The sequence below is a fragment of the Typopeltis vanoorti genome, chromosome 24 (assembly GCF_054136105.1).
Source record: "Typopeltis vanoorti isolate ZY-2024b chromosome 24, IOZ_Tvanoo_1.0, whole genome shotgun sequence".
NCBI classification, from domain to species: Eukaryota; Metazoa; Arthropoda; class Arachnida; order Uropygi; family Thelyphonidae; genus Typopeltis; species Typopeltis vanoorti.
Genome location: NC_143572.1, coordinates 76,832,818 through 76,853,555, shown reverse-complemented (window position 1 = coordinate 76,853,555; position 20,738 = coordinate 76,832,818). Strand labels below are relative to the sequence as shown.

The 20,738-nt window shown below is 34.7% G+C and overlaps 1 protein-coding gene across 2 annotated transcripts in view; it reads left to right on the top strand.

Moving 5' to 3' along the window:
* LOC150093418 (RNA-binding protein FXR1-like) overlaps window positions 1-20,738 on the top strand; it is a 272,912-nt gene that overhangs the window by 79,972 nt on the left and 172,202 nt on the right. For both annotated transcript variants that reach the window (XM_090413280.1, XM_090413279.1), the window contains exon 4: window positions 5,242-5,347. In XM_090413280.1, coding sequence (XP_090269406.1) covers window positions 5,242-5,347 — 106 coding nt within the window. The remainder of the gene's footprint in view (window positions 1-5,241; window positions 5,348-20,738) is intronic.

The window sequence follows — 20,738 nt, the reverse complement described above, 5'->3', positions numbered from 1 at the left end:
CTTCCTTTTTGAACACAGCTTTCATGCTCAACTACTCGCATCCCAAGGGCCATTTCATTCCTCTGCTGAGCCCATACATATAGTCACTACTACTTCCAACATCCATTCTCCTTGTTCACCATGACTCCCCCCTGTGTGCGTGTGCACCCACCCACCCATTTCTACTTCTCATGGTACTATTATTTAACAAGCACTTCAATCTCATCCATTCCAATCTCCTAATCTTTCACTTCATGTCTTACTTCCTCTCTTGTTCTCGTCACTCGTATTTTCTTCTAGCAACTGTCTTTCCAGTTCACTCACACCAAAAACCATTTAAATTCAATCTGTTGTTTTTGTATATAGCAGTACTTCTCTCAAATACATGCCACACACATTTGCAGACTGCACTTTCCCTTCTCACACAAATCTGTCAGTATACCATTCATGATTTTTTCTCTCCATCTCAACTCGTCATTATCATATCTTACATTACCTTACCTTTCTTACTGCACTGTTATCTTTCACTCTCCTCAATAGCTTCTGATAATCCCCCTTACATATTCTTATGTCTAAACCAGATCATTTTTTCCTACAATCACCACTAACTCATGCTTGTTTACTTTTCATATCTAAACCAAATTATCAATTATCTTTATCATTATCTCCCGAAAAAAGACCTTTTTGAACTATTATTAACCACATTTCCAATAATGGAATCTCCATCCTTTGCTGTTCTTGAGTCATTTGTCACCTTTTTTCTCTGTTTGCCTTCATTCTTTCCTTTTGCACTCTTTCACTCCTTTCCACCAAACATCTAATATAACTGCATATCCTCACTTCATTTTTCGTTTGGGACAATTTGTTCTTTAAATCTTGAATTCTGGCAATTTTGCTTTTTTTACTTTTTTGTTCTGCCATTCCTTTCTTTTGCTTTTGTTTCCTCATTCCTACTTTCTTTAACTCTCATAATCTCTTACTCTAATTTCTTCATTTGCATGTTCTTTTACTCCATGTTCTCGTTTGTTTTTGTTCCATTATTCATGCAGTTCTTTGCATTCACATTTATGGTAGCTTTCATTCCATCAGTTTCTTTGGCATTCACTGATAGCTTGTAATCCAACAGAATATTGAACTTTTGTGTGTGTGTTCACACATATTTAACAAAAACTGCTTTTTTTTTTTTTTTTTAATGGCTCCCAGCCATGAAAGGTTTTTTTTTTTTTTTTTACAATCCTATTGTACATTTGTACCATGAGTGGACTGAGGATTTTTTTTTTCTTCTATTTTTATTGATTTTATTATTTTTTTTCCTATTTATTTTTACATAGTCTGGAAATCCTGCTCTAGAGACCAAAAAATGAACTTTTTTTTCCCCAAGCATTTCAGGTCTCCAGTAAGTATGGTGGTGGTCTCACACTGGGCAGTGAAGTTTTTAATCTCCCACTTAAAGATGACGTTACACTATATAATTCAGAAGGTCAGATTATGGATGATTGGAGTAGAGCTCTTATAGCTTCTTTCTATAAAAAAAAGGAAATATGAAGATCCATAAAGACTTTCACTTTGCAAAAAATAGTTGAGAAATCAACTATGTCGTCAAGTGAATATAACAATAGTGAGAATATAAGAAGGATCTGTATTTAAGTTTGGTAGATCTAGGGAAAAAAAAACCACACATTGCATTGCCAAGAGAAAAGCTTTTCTAAACACTCCAGGTATATGGGATGAATGGAACATTATACAGAGTAGTACCTAGTCTATATTTTAGTTGTAAGTCATCAATTAGAGTTTCTTTTAGAACAAAAGGAGTGGAAGATGGTTTGATATAAAATCAGATATAAGACTAGGATGCTTAGTATCTCCATTATTGTTCTTTGTTTAACACTATGGCTCACACTACGAAAGAAACTAGTATTAAACCTGATATCAGAATCAGATATATCAAACTTAGCTCTTTGCTTTATGCAGATGATGTTGTACTCTTAAATAAATCCACTGCAGATAATCAGGATTCATTCTTTAACTAAATTGAATAATAGCTGTTTAGAATGAAAATTAGCAATAAAAAGACCACCATGAGAGTGAAAATAGACAGGAATGGAGAGAAAATCATTTGCATTCTGAAGTACCTGTCATCATTTAAGTATGAATAGGGAGACATACAGAAATATGCATATAAAAATAACTTAGGGAGGTAGTCTGTTTAATGAAAATGATTCAGATTGCTTCATTATGTGACAACGGGCAAATGTCAGATGATTGATGAGTCTCATTATCAAAAATAATTTACTTGTTGCGTTGCCTAAATTGCTTTTTTTGTCTTTCCTCTATGTTCATTAGTTGGTTTGTAGAGAGAGAGAGCAGGTGCACTGAATCAACATGGATAAGTTGGTCTCCCAACTACCTGAGTTGATTTTTCTGAATTGTTTCTATTAGAGATCTTTGCTGGCTTTCTTCAAGAATGACAGTATTAGGAATCTAATCTTTCCATATATATATATATATATAGTTAACCCTTGAAGAATGCAGATTTTATTTGAATAAATATATTGGAAAGTTTTTGGAGATTTGCGAAATTTGAAAGAACTTGCAGACGAACTGCATAGCCTAGAAATATCGAACGCATTAAGAAAAAGTTAGGCATGTCATGAATGCATCAAATATGTGTAGATAGTAGTCTTTTATCATTTACTACCATAAAATATGTAAAAATCTATTATATAAAAAATTTTAAATTTCAAAACTTGTGCTCACAAATGCTAGACTGTACATGTCGGCATTTGAGAGAAATGTAAACAGACGTAAAGATGCAGTATTAAATCATAACTGCATAAAATGAACTGTTATTAATTAGTTAAATTAGTTCTCATAAAATGAGAAATTTATAATGATTCATTCATTAGTGTATAGGCTAGCCTACCATAAAACAGTCATTGCTGCTGCTTTGTTATCAATTCATGAATCGTTATACCTGTAAATAAATATAAATAATTTATTTTTTAAGTTATCTTTTCATTTTTGATGTCTAGTGTTAGTACAAAACATCTACAGTGTTTTGTATCATATAAGACATATTGATGTAGGTAGTGCTGACAGACGTGATTCATCTTGTAAACAGACGAAACTTACAATATCAATAAATACAGAGTACATTCCTGTAAATGTATTTTCACTTCCTTATGATTTTCTTAATAACATTTTCTTTCCTCTAGCTTACTTTATTGTAAGAATACAGTACATAATACATATAACATACAAAATGTGTTAATCGACTGTTATCGGTAAGGCTTTCGATCAGCCGTAAGCTATTAGTAGTTAAGTTTTTGGGGAGTCAGAAATTATATGCACATTGTTAAACAACATGGGGGGGGGGGGGTTGATGCCACTAACTCCTCGCATTGTTCAAGGGTAAACTCTCTCTCTGTTGAAGTCATGTTGTCCCAAAAGTTGTTGATATTAACTGTACATTGAGTGGTGATGTTCTATATCTGAGAACCATACATAAATAATAGTTTATCCAGAGGAATTTGTGGAGATGATGAGCTCACATTTCCAAATAGGCTTGTATGGAACAAGAAAAATACTTCTGTAGTAAGTTTCCGGCATTGAGACCACATTGTAATATAAGGAGTTATTAAAAATAAACAATTAAAACCCGACAATTTTCGTGCGTCATAAGACTTACATCATCAGGAGTAATGGTACATAAAAGTTTTACTCAACAAAAGCCTATTAACAGTTAATTGCACATATTAGCTGTTTTTGATAACTTCACAACTGTTAAATAATTGATAAACCAGAATACAAATGATAAATTCGTTACTGCATGCGTGTTGGAACACTGCTAGTTGTTGCTATACATTCTGTGGTATTGCATGTGCTATACCCTAGGTCCATGGCCACGGACCTATAATGTAGCCCACCTAGGATATTACTTTTACATTATGTAAATTTCCAGTTAATGCAATCTTCTTTTATGTGCCAAAAAAAAAAAAAAAGATTTGAATCATGTGCTAAACTTACTGACCCTTAGGCAGGCAATAAAGAAGCATTTGCCTGTTGCCAGTCTAAGTATGTTCCATCAGAAGCAGATATATTATTTGTTCATTCATATCACAGAGAACCTCAAACAAAAGGCAATGGATGCTGATCTTAACATCAAAAGAAGCATGTTATTTTGGCAATGCTTGTTGTCAGTCATCAGAAATTGTATGATGAAAAAAAGGAAAGTCAGCATTGTTCATACAGGTGTCTTCAAAGATGTCTGTAACAAATAGTTTCTCCATTTTGTAATTTATGCAATATACATTTAATTCTATAATTACAGTATATTTTCATTATTTTTTATATGGTATACAGTTAAAAGGTTATTATTTAAAAAGGTATTTTAAAATTTCTGTATGGACATTCCTGAAGGTCAGAGACCAATTATAATTTTTCCTGTTGATTGTTATATTCAGTTAACATGTTTCTGTTTTGTGATGTGCTTGTAGAAAGAATTAATTTAACTAACCCAGGCCAGCCTGTAAATGGATCCATGGCCTTTATATATATATTAATAAAGCAAACATCTTATTTTTAATTTCATAAACAAGATTTATTGGTGATAATAATTGAAACATATTCAGGTATGAGATAACCATCAGCAATAATAAAATCATAATGAGGTCTGGCTCACAACATTTGACCAACCATTCATAGCAGGTGTTGCCAGTTAGGAGACTAATTAAACTTACATGATAATATTGTAGATATAATATATTTACATGTGGTCACCTTCAATTCCACTAATTTATTATTTGTTTATTTTATTTTTTTCCACAAAGAATTTCTTTTCTGGTATTGAGAAAGATGGAATTGCTCTTTTTGCCTGCTGTTGGCCAGTAACTTGGCTTATTGTAATCTAATTTAAATAATGACAGAGCAGTTCATGTGATTTGTTAATATCTCTTAGTGCATGTTAATTGCATGTCAGTTTTTATTTTCTGAGGCAGACTGAGATCACCTTCTGGGATTATAAACCATGTCATTATAATACCAGCTAACTTACGTTTATTGAAATTCCCTTAACTCTTATCTTATCTTAGATGCACTTTGAATCCAAATTTCTCTAGCCAGATTGTATCTGTGCTATGGAAGCACTTATATGTTTTTTAAAATGAAATCATGCTTTTTGTGATATACATTTTAATATTGCAATTGCTATTGCAACATTAAAATTGGTAGAAAATTTATCTTAATAGCTGTACTTCATTCTAGCTGGCAACCAGAAAGTAAGTTTCCATTCCATAGAGTAAGGTTACCTCCACCACCTCTGAAGGAAGGAGAAAGTAATGATGAGCTTACAGAGGGTCAGGAAGTAGAAGTAAGTTATTTCTGTTTCTTAATTCTAATTGCAGTGTTATTTAAAAATTAATATTGAGAGAATACATTTTTAATAAATATCTTTTATTATTAAAAAGACCAGAAGATAAGTGATAAAATATACAAAGAGCCAACAAGTTTCACTAGCCACTGTCTAGCATTTTCAAGGCTGAACTGGTGTGAAAACAAATGCATTGAGTTATATTTCAAAAAACATACACTTTAGTAACTGTTTGGCCGTTACATTTGATCATTCTGTTTTCATTCAAAATAGGCCGTTACATTTGATCATTCTGTTTTCATTCAAAACAGAATGATCAAATGTAACGGCCTAACAGTTACTAAAGTGTATGTTTTTTGAAATGTAACTCAACGCATTTGTTTTCACACCAGTTCAGCCTTGAAAATGCTAGACAGTGGCTAGTGAAACTTGTTGGCTCTTTGTATATTTTATTATTTATCTTCTGGTCTTTTTAATAATAAAAGTTATTTATTGTAATACATTGTACCAAATATGTACAATTTAAGAATACATTTTTGCTTATTATATATTTCACTTGTCATTCATCATTTAAAAATTAAATCAAGTCAAATTAATAATAGTTGTATTGTTTTTGCCTGATGTTATTTAATTTAATTAAAATTGGCATATGCCTATCACTTTCTTCTATCCTTTTAAAATTTTGTGGTGAACAATCTGAAGAAAGGTGATTTTTGGTTGAGTTCTAATTGAAGAATTTTTTTGACCGGTTTTCAAGATTAGTTGATAGTACAGACAAGTAGGATTTTTCTCCTTAAAAATTAAGTTTTTAACAGCAGATGAAAAATTTGTCCATAGAACTACTATTTCAGACATATCAGGGGTGAATATTCCAGGTGTGCTAAGTGTGCAGTGCTCATCCGTCAAATATCAGTATCACCGACATTATATTTTTGCATTTAAGAATTTTTTTAAATGCAAAAATATAATATAATTTAAGAATTGAAGAAATTTTTTGACCAGTTTTCAAGGTTAGTTGATAGTACAGACAAGTAAGATTTTTCTCCTTAAAAATTAAGTTTTTAACAGCATATGAAAAATTTGTCCATAGAACTACTATTTCAGATATATCAGGGGTGAATATTCCAGGTGTACTAAGTGTGTGTTGCTCATCCGTCAAATATCAGTATCATTGATATTATATTTTTGTATTTATTCCCGTTAAAGACTCCCCTAATTGTTTGCAGACTTCGCCTGATTTCTAAAATTGAACACAATATACTAATGCTTCATGAAGAGGGCACTTTTCGATGCGTAAACATTGCGTCACATTTGTGTTAATAGCCCGGGTGTGCTTTCAAAATGCACACACCTTTGAGCTCTTTGAAAAGAGGGTGCAATGGGTCAAATTCTTGGCTTTCTAGTCTTTTTAAACCACTGAGAAGACGAGACTGGGTGAGCTCAAAATGTGAGCTCACCCAGCACTTAGCGGCTGCGATTGGTTATTATGTCAACCAATCCAATTGACGAGGCGTACAGGGTAGCTGACACGTCAACACGAGCCTCTCATGGTGTTGGTGAGAAATCTATGAGGTCAGCGAAATGTGATAAGTATATAGCTACTGTAAATATCAGATCTTTATACAAAGCAGGAAAACTCCAAATTCTACAAGAGAATCTGTAAAAAATAAAGTCGGATATCATAGGAATCTCAGAAACTCACTGGACAGGAGGATGCTTTAAACATACCAGAGGGCAAATTATTCTATTCAGGAAGAAGAGACAATGTACATAGAGAAGGAGTTGCAATCCTAATAAAAACAAAAACTTACTGCAAGTGTAACAGATATTAAGCCTATCTCATCCACAATAATAGGAATTAGACTAAAAACCAAAGAAAAAGGACTAAGGACTACACATAAAGGTTATCCAGATTTATGCACAGGACGCAAGTCACAATGAAGAAGACATCAAACTATTCTACAATGATCTCCAAAAAGAAATAGATAATACAAACTCCAGAGACATCTTACTCATAATCGGAGATTTCAATGCTAAGATTGGAACTTTCAGAGAAGAACTAAAAGATGTAATGGGGAAATTTGGAATTGGAACCGAAAATGAAAGGGGAGAAGCTATGCTCAATTTCTGCAAAGAAATTTCATCTGAAACACAATGTTTTACCATAGACCTAGTTTTAAATACACCTGGACCTAACCAGATAGAGAAATATGAAATTGTATAGATTATATCCTAATTAGAAGTAAATGGAAAACCTCAATCAAAAACATAAGAATGCTCAAAAGCCTAGCTCTGGATACAGACTATTAACTCCTCTCTGCAACAATGCGGATAAACTACATTAGGAAAATTGAAGAAATAAATAGGACTCAAACAGATGAAACCCAAAATCTTTGGAAAACAGGAGAAGAAATATTAATTAACTCGGCAAGGGAAACTTTAGGAATTTATAAGAGACCCAATAATAAATGAATAACATCTGAAATATTAGAAAAATGTGAAGGAAAAAGAAAACTAAAAACAAAAATAAAGACATACCTCAGAAGAAAACAAGAAGAAATACAAGCAACTCAAAAATAAAATTGATAAACTCTGCAGACAGGCTAAAGAAAACTGGCTAAGCAGAAAAATGCAATGAGGCATAAACACCATAACTCAAAAACATTACATAATACAATTAAAGAAATTACAAAAAACTTTTCACCACTACTGCTAACAATGATCGACCATTGGGGCGAGGAAACAGGAAATCCAAATGCGATAAAGGCAATATGGATGGAACACTACCAAGAAACCTTTAAGAATGAAAGCAATAACTACCTAATAACAAAGCTCCACACTAACTCAAGACATTACACCTTAATGATCCTTCCATTAGAAGTGAAGAATGCTCTAAAGCAAATGAAATCTGACAAAGCACCAGGGATAGACCAAATCCTATCAGAACTCTAGAAACAAGGAAAGCAAACAACTTTGAAATTCCTTACCACACTTTTCAACAAAATCATTAAAACAGGAGAAATACCAGAAAATTGGAGAACAGGAATTATCATACCAATTTACAAGAAAGGTGATAAGAAAAACTGAAAAACTACAGACCAGTCACATTACTCAGCCATGCTTACAATACAAAATATTTACAAGAATCTTGCAGAATAGAATAAAGAGCACATATGAGATCATTCTTAGTGAAGAACCAGCAGGCTTCAGAAAGAATCGCTCCACATTGGATCAGATCTTCATAATCAGAATTATACTGAAAACATAATAAAAATATCTATTTCTGTTTTATAGATTTTAAACAGGCATTCGACTCAATAAACAGAGTAACCTTATTAAGAATATTAAAACAGAAACAAATTGATGAAGATTCCCTAAACTTCTTAGAAAAATATTATAATCTCACAGAAGCAATAATTAAATTCAATAGTATAACAACAGATAAAATAAACGTCGGTGAAGGAGTAGCCCAAGGATATCCCATCTCCCCATACCTTTCTAGAGGATATGGTTAACCAAGCCTTGGAAGGGAAAAAAGGGGTTAACATAAATGGTAATAATCTTAATAACATAAAATATGCAGATGACATTGTAATGATAGGAGACACAAAAGAAAAAAATGGTGAACATAATAACCAAACTAAACAATACGGCTAAAGAATACAGCATGACCATAAATACAAACAAAACAAAAATCTTGATAATTGGAAAAAATGAAGAAAAACTAAACTTCTCCTTGAATGGATCAACAATTGAACAGGTAAAACAATTCAACTAATTAGGAACAGTAATAACAGAACACCTAGATACAACAACCACTATTTAACATAGAATATCGACCGCATGGTCATCATTTAATAAGCTAGGTAAAATCTGGAAAAATAATAAAATCTCCAAACCTCTAAAAATAAAATTATATAATGCAATTATAATACCCACTGTGCTATATGCTTCAGAAACTTGGATACTCAAGAAGACAGAGATATGAAAACTGGAGCCTTTCGAGATGAAATGTCTCAGAAAAATAAATAAAACAAAATGGACAGAAAAGAAAACAAATGAAACTGTAAGAAAAGACCTAAAATATATAGCCTCATTAATTGAAAATATCAAAAGAAGACAACTTCAGTGGTACGGACATGTCGAGAGAATGCCATCAAAAAGACTACCCAACCTTGCTCTGTATGCAAGAATAAAAGAAAAAATGGAAGACCAAGAACTAAATGGATAACAACAATAAAGGTCAACTCTGGATTACAAACATATAGACAGCTCACCAGCTATGCAAGAAACCGAGACTCCTGGAGGTGGTTGTGGAAACATGGAAGACTCAAACCGTCCCGATGGAAGAGGACAGTAAATAAGTAATCCAAGTGAATGTTGTCACTTGTCATGAGTTGAGCTCTTTCTGTATTCGACAGCTGTTACACGTTTTTTGAAACTGAAAATTTGAAAGTGGATGTTAGGAGAAAAAAGCTAATTGTTTTTTCTCTTGGTTGTGCAGTATAGCATCTGTTGAGGTTGCAAAGTTTTTTAATGGTATAGGGACATTTTTATTCTAGTCTTTGGAAACAACAGACAGTTAAAAAATATCTATTCCTGAATAAAAATGAATATTTTGTGTATTATAAGATGTTGTTGATCTACAACAAAATACCAGCATATGTGAGATTGATAAGACAGAAGAACTGTGGATACTAAAAAAAAGAAAACACTAATGAATGTAGGATTCCCGAAAGTGTGGATAATTCCGATGTTATGTATACTGAGTCTCAGTAAACAATGGAAAATTCTTGGAAAACAGAGTGAAATATACACAAACCAGAGAAATACACATAACGTGTGCAACAAATTTTACGAGATGATTTTCTGCTCCATCAAACCATATTTATTCCTGCCATACTCTGTCTCTTTGTAAGTATAAGTAAGTTTTTTTTTTTTTTTAATTATGCCATCCTAAATTCACTTATTCATGCCTAGACTTTATAGGATCGTGCTATTTGCTCTACCCAGCAACTTATAAGACACACACACGTATCCCAAATGTTAATTATTAATAATTGATTTAAATAATAAAGTAACACGTAAAAACCACAGTGATATCATTAATTAGTAAAAGGACAGATATTTCGTACTAAAATTAATAGTACATCTTCAGTGTCTAACAGTAATAGGAATGGAATACAGGCAAAACGTTCGGTGGATCACCTATTAAAATACAATTGTTACCGCGTGCTAGGAAATAATGGAAATAACAGATTTAATCTATTAAGATAAATGGCTTTTTACATAAGATAAAACTCTCCCAGATCTTTGAGAGAGACATACAGCCATTTCTATTTAAATTCGGTTGGTGTAAGATAGTTTCACAACTTTCTTTGAATAAGCGTTCATATTTGAATCTGCATCATTGGAGGAGAACTGCTTTATCCCACTGGACACTATGAGTAGAGTCAATATACAGTCATTTCTATTTAAATTCGGTTGGTGTAAGGTAGTTTCACAACTTTCTTTGAATAAGCGTTCATATTTGAATCTGCATCAATGGAGGAGAACTGCTTTATCCCACTGGACACTATGAGTAGAGTCAATACTGTGCTGCGCCAGACCAGACTTCAAAGGTTTGTTATAATCAATATAATATTGATATTCTTTTTTCCAAAGAATGGCCAGTTTGTTCAAAATAAGAGACATCACATTCGTAAGGTATTTGGTAAACGCCAGCCAAAGTTAGAGAAGACAGTTTATCCTTTGTAGAAGGGAATAAAGAAGAAATTTTGTTGATAGAAATATATGTTGGAATCAATTGATACTTTTTTAGAATTCTACCTATAGGCTCTGTGATTCCTGGAATGTGCGGAATAGGAACTCTGCGGACTGTTGAAAAAACTGTAGGTGTTGGAACATAAGAGTCAAGTATCTCTTGAATTTGATTGGAGTGGTAATCATTTGATTCCATTAACTTTTTAATGATGGAAAGTTCTTGTTGTAAGATTATTTGGGAAGAGCAAACTTTATGTGCTCTATGAATTAGAGATTTAAGAATGCCAAATTTTTGAGACATGTGGTGTGCAGACTTTTTGTGAATGTATCTGCCAGTAAATGCGGGTTTTCGAAAGACGCTTGTAGATAAGGTACCAGAAGACGTTCTAGTAAGGAGGATGTCCAAAAATGGTAAAGTACCAGAGTTTTCTTTTTCCATAGTGAATTGGATGTGTGGGTGAAGGTTATTTATCCGTTGTATAAAAGTGGAAAGTTCATCTTCAGTGTGTGGCCAAACAGCAAAAACATCTTCGATGTAACGGTACCAAAGAGATGGTTGAGGATGGATGGATGAGAACATAGTATCTTCAAATTGTTTCAAATAGTAGTTTGCCAGAGGTGGAGACAAAGGGCTACCCATGGCAGTACCTTCAATTTGTTTGTAGATTTTGTTTTTCCAACTGAAATAACCTGAGTGGATGACATATTCGAATATCCTTGCGATATCTAGAGGGTAATCTTCATATAAAGAATTGACTGTGTCGGTTAATGGGATATTGGTGAACAGAGAAATGATGTCAAAACTGACTAATATTTCAGAATCTGTAATTTTTATATCCTTGATTTTTTCAAGAAAATCTGAGTTTTTTATATAGGATCTGGAATGACCAGTGAGAGCACTTAAGGAACGTGATAATACTTTTGCAATCCGATAAGTTGGAGAGTCAATGCAATTTACGATAGGTCGTACAGGACCTATTATTTCCTAGCACGTGGTAACAATTGTATTTTAATAGGTGATCCTTCGAACGTTTTGCCTGTATTCCATTCCTATTACTGTTACAGACACTGAAGGTGTACTATTAATTTTAGTACGAAATATCTGTCCTTTTACTAATTAAAGATAACACTGTGGTTTTTACGTGTTACTTTATTATTTAATTACTATGCCACAGGTTCCACTAAAAAATAATTTATTTACCATTAATGAAAGTATTTCTACTCACACTTATTCTTTCCTTTCATTTCCTATTCTTACATGTCTTATAAATGATGGTGCACATATTTTCATCTTTTAGTATTTCAAATATACCAACCAAATACAGTAAACCCTTGCCAAGCGCGGATTTGCAGAACGCAATTTTGCACATATGCGTTATCTTAATTGTTTCCATTTAATTTGTCCAATGCTAGAATTTCATTCATACGCAGTACGCTGCAGAGCGTCGGCCGGCAACCCTGCTTGGCGCTGCCTGCTAGCTGAGTGACCCAGGCCGAGTTGTAATCATTTCGCTCACGTTAGCAGAGCTGTAATCACGTATTTATCAGTGTTTATCCTCTTCTCCTTTTGCATTTGTATATCTTTTAATTTCAACAATTCAATATGACATCTAAGAGGAAGAATGAAGATGCTAAAGCATCAAAAAGACACAAAGTTTTGACATTACCTCGGAAAATTGAAATTTTAGATAAGTTGAAAAATGGTACACATGTTTCATCGCTTGCAAGAGAACTAGCTATGAACGAATCAAGCATAAGAACAATACGGGAGAATGAAGAAAAGATTTGGTCTAGTGTCAAAGCTTCAGGCGATACTTCGGCAAAGGTTGCCCAAGTTTCAAGAAGATTTCTGCAATTGGAAAAGATGGAAAAAATATTATAGCTTGGATTGACAATCAAGTAAATGAAAAAGGCTCAGTTGTGGATGGTGTTGCTATTCGAAACAAAGCTTTAGATTTGTTTTCTTTTGTTTTAAATAAAGATAGCCAATCGTCAGAGAAAATTGACTTTCAAGCAAGCAAAGGTTGGGTTGAAAACTTTAAGCACCATTTTCATTTGCACAATGGCTCTGCAGATAAAGAAGCAGCAGAGAAATTCAAACCCCAATTTTTGAAATTCATTGAAGAGAGGGGTTACGTCCTGCAACAAGTTTTCAATGTGGATGAGACGGGCCTATTTTATAAGCGAATGGGACAACAAACCTACATCACAAAGACAAAAGGTTGCCCTGGGTTTTAAAGCTTTTAAGGATAGACTCACTTTGCTTTTTTGTGGAAATGCATCAGGCGACTTCAAGTGATAGCCTCTGCTCATTTATTGATCTAAAACGCCTCGTGCATTGCAGGGAAAACATTTTGAACAGTTGTCTGTTAACAAAACAGTTCTTAAAGTTGGTAACAAAAGCCCTCTTTAATAACTGGTTTGAAAATTCATTCTTTAAAGAAGTCAAATATTACTTAGAACAGCAAAACCTGTGCTTTAAAGTTCTCCTAATTCTTGATAATGCTCCAGGACACGATGCTGAAGCCTTCACAACTTTGCATCCAGATATTCCCATGATTTCTCCACTATTTGTCGTAAAGTGAAGATCTGATCCTGACAGCCTCTATTCGGCTGGAATCCAGCTTGTACTTCAAGCTTTTCTTCCACAATTCTTCTCAACTATGCTTTCACAAATCTTGCCTGGAACATGCATTAAGAAAATTGTTCTGTCACTGTCACTCTCTCTCTCTCTCTCTCATTTAGTTTTATTTCTCTTTTTATAAAAGTGTACTCTGAGTGCTCTACTCTAGTTTTTTTGGAATTCAACCTTTTTTTTTTTTTTTTTAATTGTGCAGTGTATACCTTTATAAAATTGGAGAAGTTGAAAGTCTTAGATTTGCAGATGACAAATGAAACTAGTCAAGGTTTTCAAGAGTCATGTTAACCTCATGTTAAAGTGCAAAACTGAAGATACATCATTCATTTTATCTGTCATCAACTTGTTGATATTAAATGCTGATGACTGTGCTAGAAATGTGAGAAATTTCTAACATGGAACAAAAAAATAAATAAATAAACTTGATTTATTTTCATTTTCATATTCATTTATTCATTTTAATATTTTGTCAAATTTAAATTGGCATAATCTGGGGAACCATACCATAGTATAGATACTTATACACAAGCATTGCATAAGTGAGATAGAGAATAGAGAAAAAAATGATCAAAGATGTCTAAGTGGAACACTGTTGAAGAATGGGATGTCCAGACTGACTATTAAGTTAATTCTGTAGAGGATGCGATTTTCTATACTGGACTTCAAGGGCAGAGTTCTTTATATGTGAAGGAGTGTTGCTAGTAATCTGAGAGAGGACTTTGGCTAAGTGTTTAGCTTGTTTTTATATGGACTAGTCTATGCTGTCAACAATTGGGCATATGGTATGTTTTCTTCATGAATAATTATCAGTCTATATATCTGTGGTGGGATCTGGAATTATAATGTTTCAGTTTCTTAGTAATTTCCATTGGCTAAGAGATGACTTTTAAAAGTTTGTGAATGGTTCTGTGTTAATGGGATCACACTTTAACTGGTGACTCTTTTTTGAATGTAATCAGATTGGTTGATCTCTACCAATACATTGCTCGTAGCCATTTTTGTGATTATTGTTATTTTTGTTGTTTTTTAAGTAAGGCTTTAAAGTTATTGTTGGAAAGGTCACTTTTGGGAGATTTTAGCTTTACTAGAACATTGGCAACTTCTAATCTGATAATGTTTGCACCATCGGTGGAAACATTGTGCTTGATCTGTTTAATTCATTGAACTTCAACTTCATTATTCACCAGTGTTTCTCTTAAAAACATGTTTGACTTAATACAGGCAGAATTTCCTCCTGATATTTCAGTTCACTGTGAACTGTTGCTATTTTGTTTGACAAGACACATCCTATAAACAAATAGAGAACTTAACCATGTCCTCCTCCCCACTCCCCCAACCTACCATCTGGCTTCGCTATGTAGATGATGTGTTTGCTATCTGGCTACATGGCTCAGGCACCCTAAACACCTTTCTTTCACACTTAAGCAGCCAACATCCAAGAATTCAATTTACTATAAATATAAAGCAGTAGTACTGGTTACACGACAACGAGATGTAACCTTGGCCTTCAGTGTCTATAGAGAACCTACACATAGTAGTAAATACATCCACCACTTTAGGTCTTCAATAAGTAGGGTGATGCTAAAGAAATTTACAAAACATCCACGTCTTGACCTTGTTGGTTGGGGAGTGAATACACAGATACACTAATTTAGCCAACCACGCCTACAAATAACTGACCTTTAGTCTAGCCGAAATGCTATTATATGGGAAGATAGATATACAGTCATCCCTAGACTTACGTCCTGGTTCCATTCCATTTGGCAGGACGTAAGTCGATACATTATATCAACAGAGTTATAGAGGTTAGGGACTTAACCGTAATAAGTATACTGTCATTTTAAATTTTAAACCTTATTATAAGACTGTACCGTGTGTTACTGCCATTATAAAACAGGAGAATAATCGCCCAAATCATCCTCCACAATCAGGCTGTGGCTCTTCTAGTTTTCATCATAATTTGTTCATAGCAAGCAAACGCCTCAAGTACTTTCGTTTCTATTATTAAGTAGCGTTCAACATTGGAGTCCATGTCTTCACCCATTTTGAGAACATTGTTAACTGCAAAGAACATTTCTGCAAGACACTTCACTGTAAATTGTTTAACTCCCTCTTCCTTTTCTCGTTTTTCCTCTTCTGCAACAGTTGTTCGAACAATTCTTCGTTGGTCAACTCTTCAGGGGAACTTTCTATGAGTTGAATTATGTTGTCATCATTCACTTCGAGATTCAGATTGTTTGCTAGGCCCACTATTACAAATTTCCAAAATCATGCACAAACATATGCCACTCATATATTGAGAGGTGATTTCGTCTGAAGCCACAGCAATATTTTTAATAGCATGATAAATATTGAATGTTTTTCAGAATTGTATGAGAGTCTGTTTGTTTCCTTCAGTAGCTGAAAATGGCTTGTGAAAAAGTTCTCCGTAGATAATAAGCCTATTAAACTCTGCAAGAACTCCCTGATCCATTGGTTGGATCAATAAGTAGTGTATTGAGGGAGAAACATGACCTTGAACTTGGGGAAGATCACCACTAAGATGGATGACCTGGAGCATTATCTAGAATTAATAAAATTGGTGCTTAAGGGTCAAAGCTGTATAACTGAGAGGAGACCTCCATATAGCCTTTAAAGGAATGCGGAGAACCGACCAGGGCTTCTGACCTAATGTCCAATCCTCACCTTCTCGTGGTGCACCCTGTTGGGTATCTACTTTGATACTGAACGAACGAGGATGGGCTGGCAATTTGGGATTTAGCCAACCAAATTGTATTCTTATTGGTTAAACCAAAATAAAAAATGATGGTACAACATGACAAAATTTCATGCCGGCTGGGGCGTCGCCCGGTTAAACAAGGCCCCCGTTGTTTTCGCCAGGGAACCAGGGCGAACAGCGAAAAGTCAGCTACTGGAACAAATCTGAAAACAAACCCCAACTCAACATCACCAGAGTTAAAGATCGGTACTATCAACGTAAGAAGCCTGAATGGCAAAGAAATGGAGCTAGCTGAGGAATTAGATAAGTACCAGATCGACATAATAGGGGTGACTGAAACAAAAAAGACCAAAACTGGTGAGATCTTTCTGAGCAATAAATACAAAATGTTATATTCAGGCAATGACAATCAAGGAAAAGAAGGAGTAGCCATAGTATTCAACACAAAATACGAGGCTAATCTTCTTGAATGGCAGTCAGTCTCAAGTAGAGTAATGTGGGCAAATATGAGAATGGGGAACTGGACAATGAGACTTATTTGTGCCTATGGTCCCACAGAAGGTTCTACTAAGGTAGAAGTGGAGGAATTTTTTGAGGCTTTAGAAAAAGCAACTGACACAATGAAAAAGGAAAAGTTGGTCCTTGTTGGGGATCGGGTATGCAAACTACTCAGCCAACCAGGCTGGCCTTTCTGGTGTTTAATTATATGGTCCTTTCTGGTGTTTAATTATATGGTCCTTTCTGGTGTTTAATTCCATTAAATCAAAAATAGACATTTTTCAGAGCCCTATAATTAATAGTCCTATACACAAAGCATAGAAAAGCTGAAGATAAAGTGCTGTGCATGGTTTTTGTTTGGGTTACAATTCTGATCTATAAAGTTCTAATATGTCCTAAGCATCCTGTGTTTGTCACATTTAAAAGAAGTGTTTAGCCACATCAAATTTTGAGTAATTTGATGTGGCTGCAGTTGTGAGGTTGGAGCCAAATTATACCAAATAGAGAACATATCATCTACATATCTTAGCCAGATGGAAGGTTTTAGAGGGGAAGAGTCAATGGCTATAATGACTACAGAATTAAAAAAAAATAAAAGGGAATGGGGGGGGGGAACCCCATACAAATAAATAAACCGTGACCACTACTCTTTAATTTTATATCAGTGATATAGGGAAAGATCTAAGAGGAAGATATTCACTTGTTTGCTGATGATGCAAAAATACAGAGAGCAATAGTTGATAAGTTATGTTGAGTGATGTAGATATCCTGCAGGATGATTTAAATAGATTAGCATTGTATGCAAAGGATAATGCTTGTCAATTTAATGTTGCAAAATGTAAGATTATGTATCCACTATAGGTATGTTATTTTCGACCACAAAACCAATGTAATAAAAATAACTAACACTGGGTTGTTCATAAAGATTTGATACTAGTAGTTTCACCTTGTAAACTGGTGGTTTCATCTTGCTTTTGATGAACATACAAATATAAATAAACAACAGGCTTTGATTATGAAACAATACATTACTAAAAATAATGAATGCGTAGGAACCATTACATAAGTACAATAGAAACGTGGAGCGTGGATGCTGGCACATGGTCAGTCATTGTTCAGCAGGTGTGTCTGATAGTTAGCAGAGAAATTAAACTCTGATGTGTTTAGAGATCTGATGAGTGACTTCCAAATGTCACACAGAATCATCCCTCGATTTCTGTTTAGGGTACCTTGTGAGTGGATTACCACTGTAGCCTCTTTTGTGTTGCGGGAGCTGTAGTCTTCATCTATGTATGGCATGGAGCTCTTATCCCATTCAGTGTTGTGGTGAGGACAAGATACAAAGCCATGCTACCCATACTCACCACACTCAAGGTTGGCATTCCATTTCTCCAACACTCACCACAACACTGAATAGGATAAGAGCTCCATTCCACACATAGAAGAAGATTACAGCTCCAGCAACATAAAAGAAGCTACAACAGTAATCTCCTCACAAGATACCCTAAACAGAAACTGAGGGATGATTCTGTGCAACATTTAGCAGTCATTCATCAGATCTCTAAAACACACCAGAGTTTAATTTCTCTGCTAATTATCGAATGCACCTGACTGAACAATGACTGACCATGTGCCAGTTTCCATGCTCCATGTGTTTCTATTTACTTATGTAACAGTTCCTAAGCATTCGGTATTTTTTTAGTAATGTATTGATTCATAATCAAAGCTTTTTTTTAATATATATATATTTGTATGTTCATCCAAACTCAGATGGAAGCCACCAGTTTACGTGGCAAAACTAGTAGCATCATATCTTTATGACCAATAAACCTAGTCTTAGTTATTTTTATTACATTATGTATTCACTTTGAGTTAAAAAGTTGCATATTATTATTATTATTCAGGCCTCCAAGGAGTCAAAAGACTCATCGAGGGAGGTCCTTCCTAAGACATAAAGTCTGTCAAGACTCATCGAGGGGAGGTCCCCCCCCCTGAGAAACACAAAGTCTATCATACCACTCTTTAAACTCACTGACCGTTCTTGCTCCCACCACTCCATCAGGCAATGCATTCCACGGCTCAACCACCCTCCACACAAAGAAACCACTCCTTACCCTCTTGCTCACAGTTTCCTTTCGTAACTTCCAGGGATGGCCTCTTGTCATCACTCCTTCCCGCTGTTCAACCAAGCGAAAGAACTCCCCAGTGTCAACCCTGTAACCACCTCTCAACAGTTTAAAAGTCTCAATCATATCACCTCTCCTCCTTCTATACACCAAACTCTGCAGTCCACATTCACTCAGCCGATATGGTGTTTCATATGGATGGTATTGGATTGCAGGAAATTGATGAGGCTAGGGACTTGGAGTTAATGCTGTTCAGAAGGCATATTGCTGAACTTTACTTGTTTTTCAACAAGTAAAGATAAGAAAGTTATTATCCCTTTTTATAAAGCTATGATTCAGCCACATCTTGACTACTGTACACAGATTTGATCACCTGGTTTTCTTGGGGACTGCGGTGGTCTAGAGGTTTCAGAGACGAGTGACCAAGATGGTGACACGTCTTTGGAATGCTCCCTATGAGGATAGTGTGAATGTTTGTGGATTACAAAGTTTAGTTGTTGGTGAAAAAAAGAGGGGAAATGTAGAACGTTTTAAGATATTAAAAGAGATTTTATAAAATTCATGCAAGTGAAATTTTTCAATATGAGAAATAGTCAGAGAACTAGGGGCCATCCGTGGAAGTAGTGGTGTGCAGACCAGATTTTTTGGGTGAAGAATGGTGAGTGAGTGAGTGGAATGAATTGCCAGAATTAGTTGTGAGTTCAACCTCCTGTGTATGGGCTCAACATTAAAAAAAAAAAAAAAAATGGATTCAAGGATGGATTGCCAGAATTAGTTGCAAGTTCCTTGATGGTGAATGGATTCGAGAGCGTTATGATAGAATTTGTGTGTATGATGGTTGATTTGGTTCTACCTCGATGAGTCTCTGGACTCCATGGTGATGCCTAAAATAATAATGATGAAATACAGAACATGTATTGTTCCTGCTGTTATACATTGAGAAATTATTTTCTGAATGTGATGGATTATAATTTTCTCTTTTATGTACAGCACAGTGAATTCTGTGTAATAGCAACCCCTATCCCGAATGATGCTTTTCCCCTTGATACACGAATGTGTGCTGAAGTGGCAGTATTGTGTGTCAGATATGTGAATTTTGTTGCACTACTAGTACTCTTGTTCAAGTCATGGATTCAGTATTGTAAAATCTTATATAGAAGGATTTTAGAATAAAATTTCCTCTATATCGATTTTACTTGGGAAATAAAATTAATTTGATTAATACTTAACTCATTTTGCTGTAATAAACCTGAAAAAAAATGTTAGAATAAATTGTAATAAGAAAACTGTACAGACAAAGAATTAACTCAGACGGGATTAAAATGTAAGACCCGAGGCTATCGCAACTCACAAAGGTCAATGGAGTGCAGGGTTTCCTGACTAAACTCGGTGACCGCCGGGTGGCTGAGAAGACCTCTCCAAGAAAATCCGGGTGATTGTATCCATAGGAGTTCCAAGGTCGGGAAAGCAGAATTAAAAGGGGTAGAATCAAAGGAAAAGGGCTTTTTGGTGCGAGACTTGCTGTTCTGTTCCTGCTCTCGCTACGAGGAGCTTCCAGTGTGTCCTGCCGTTCCAAGGACGGGGACCCATGTCCCGTGAATACAGAATATGTGCCTGCAGATGATACTGTATGAATGCATGGTTTAT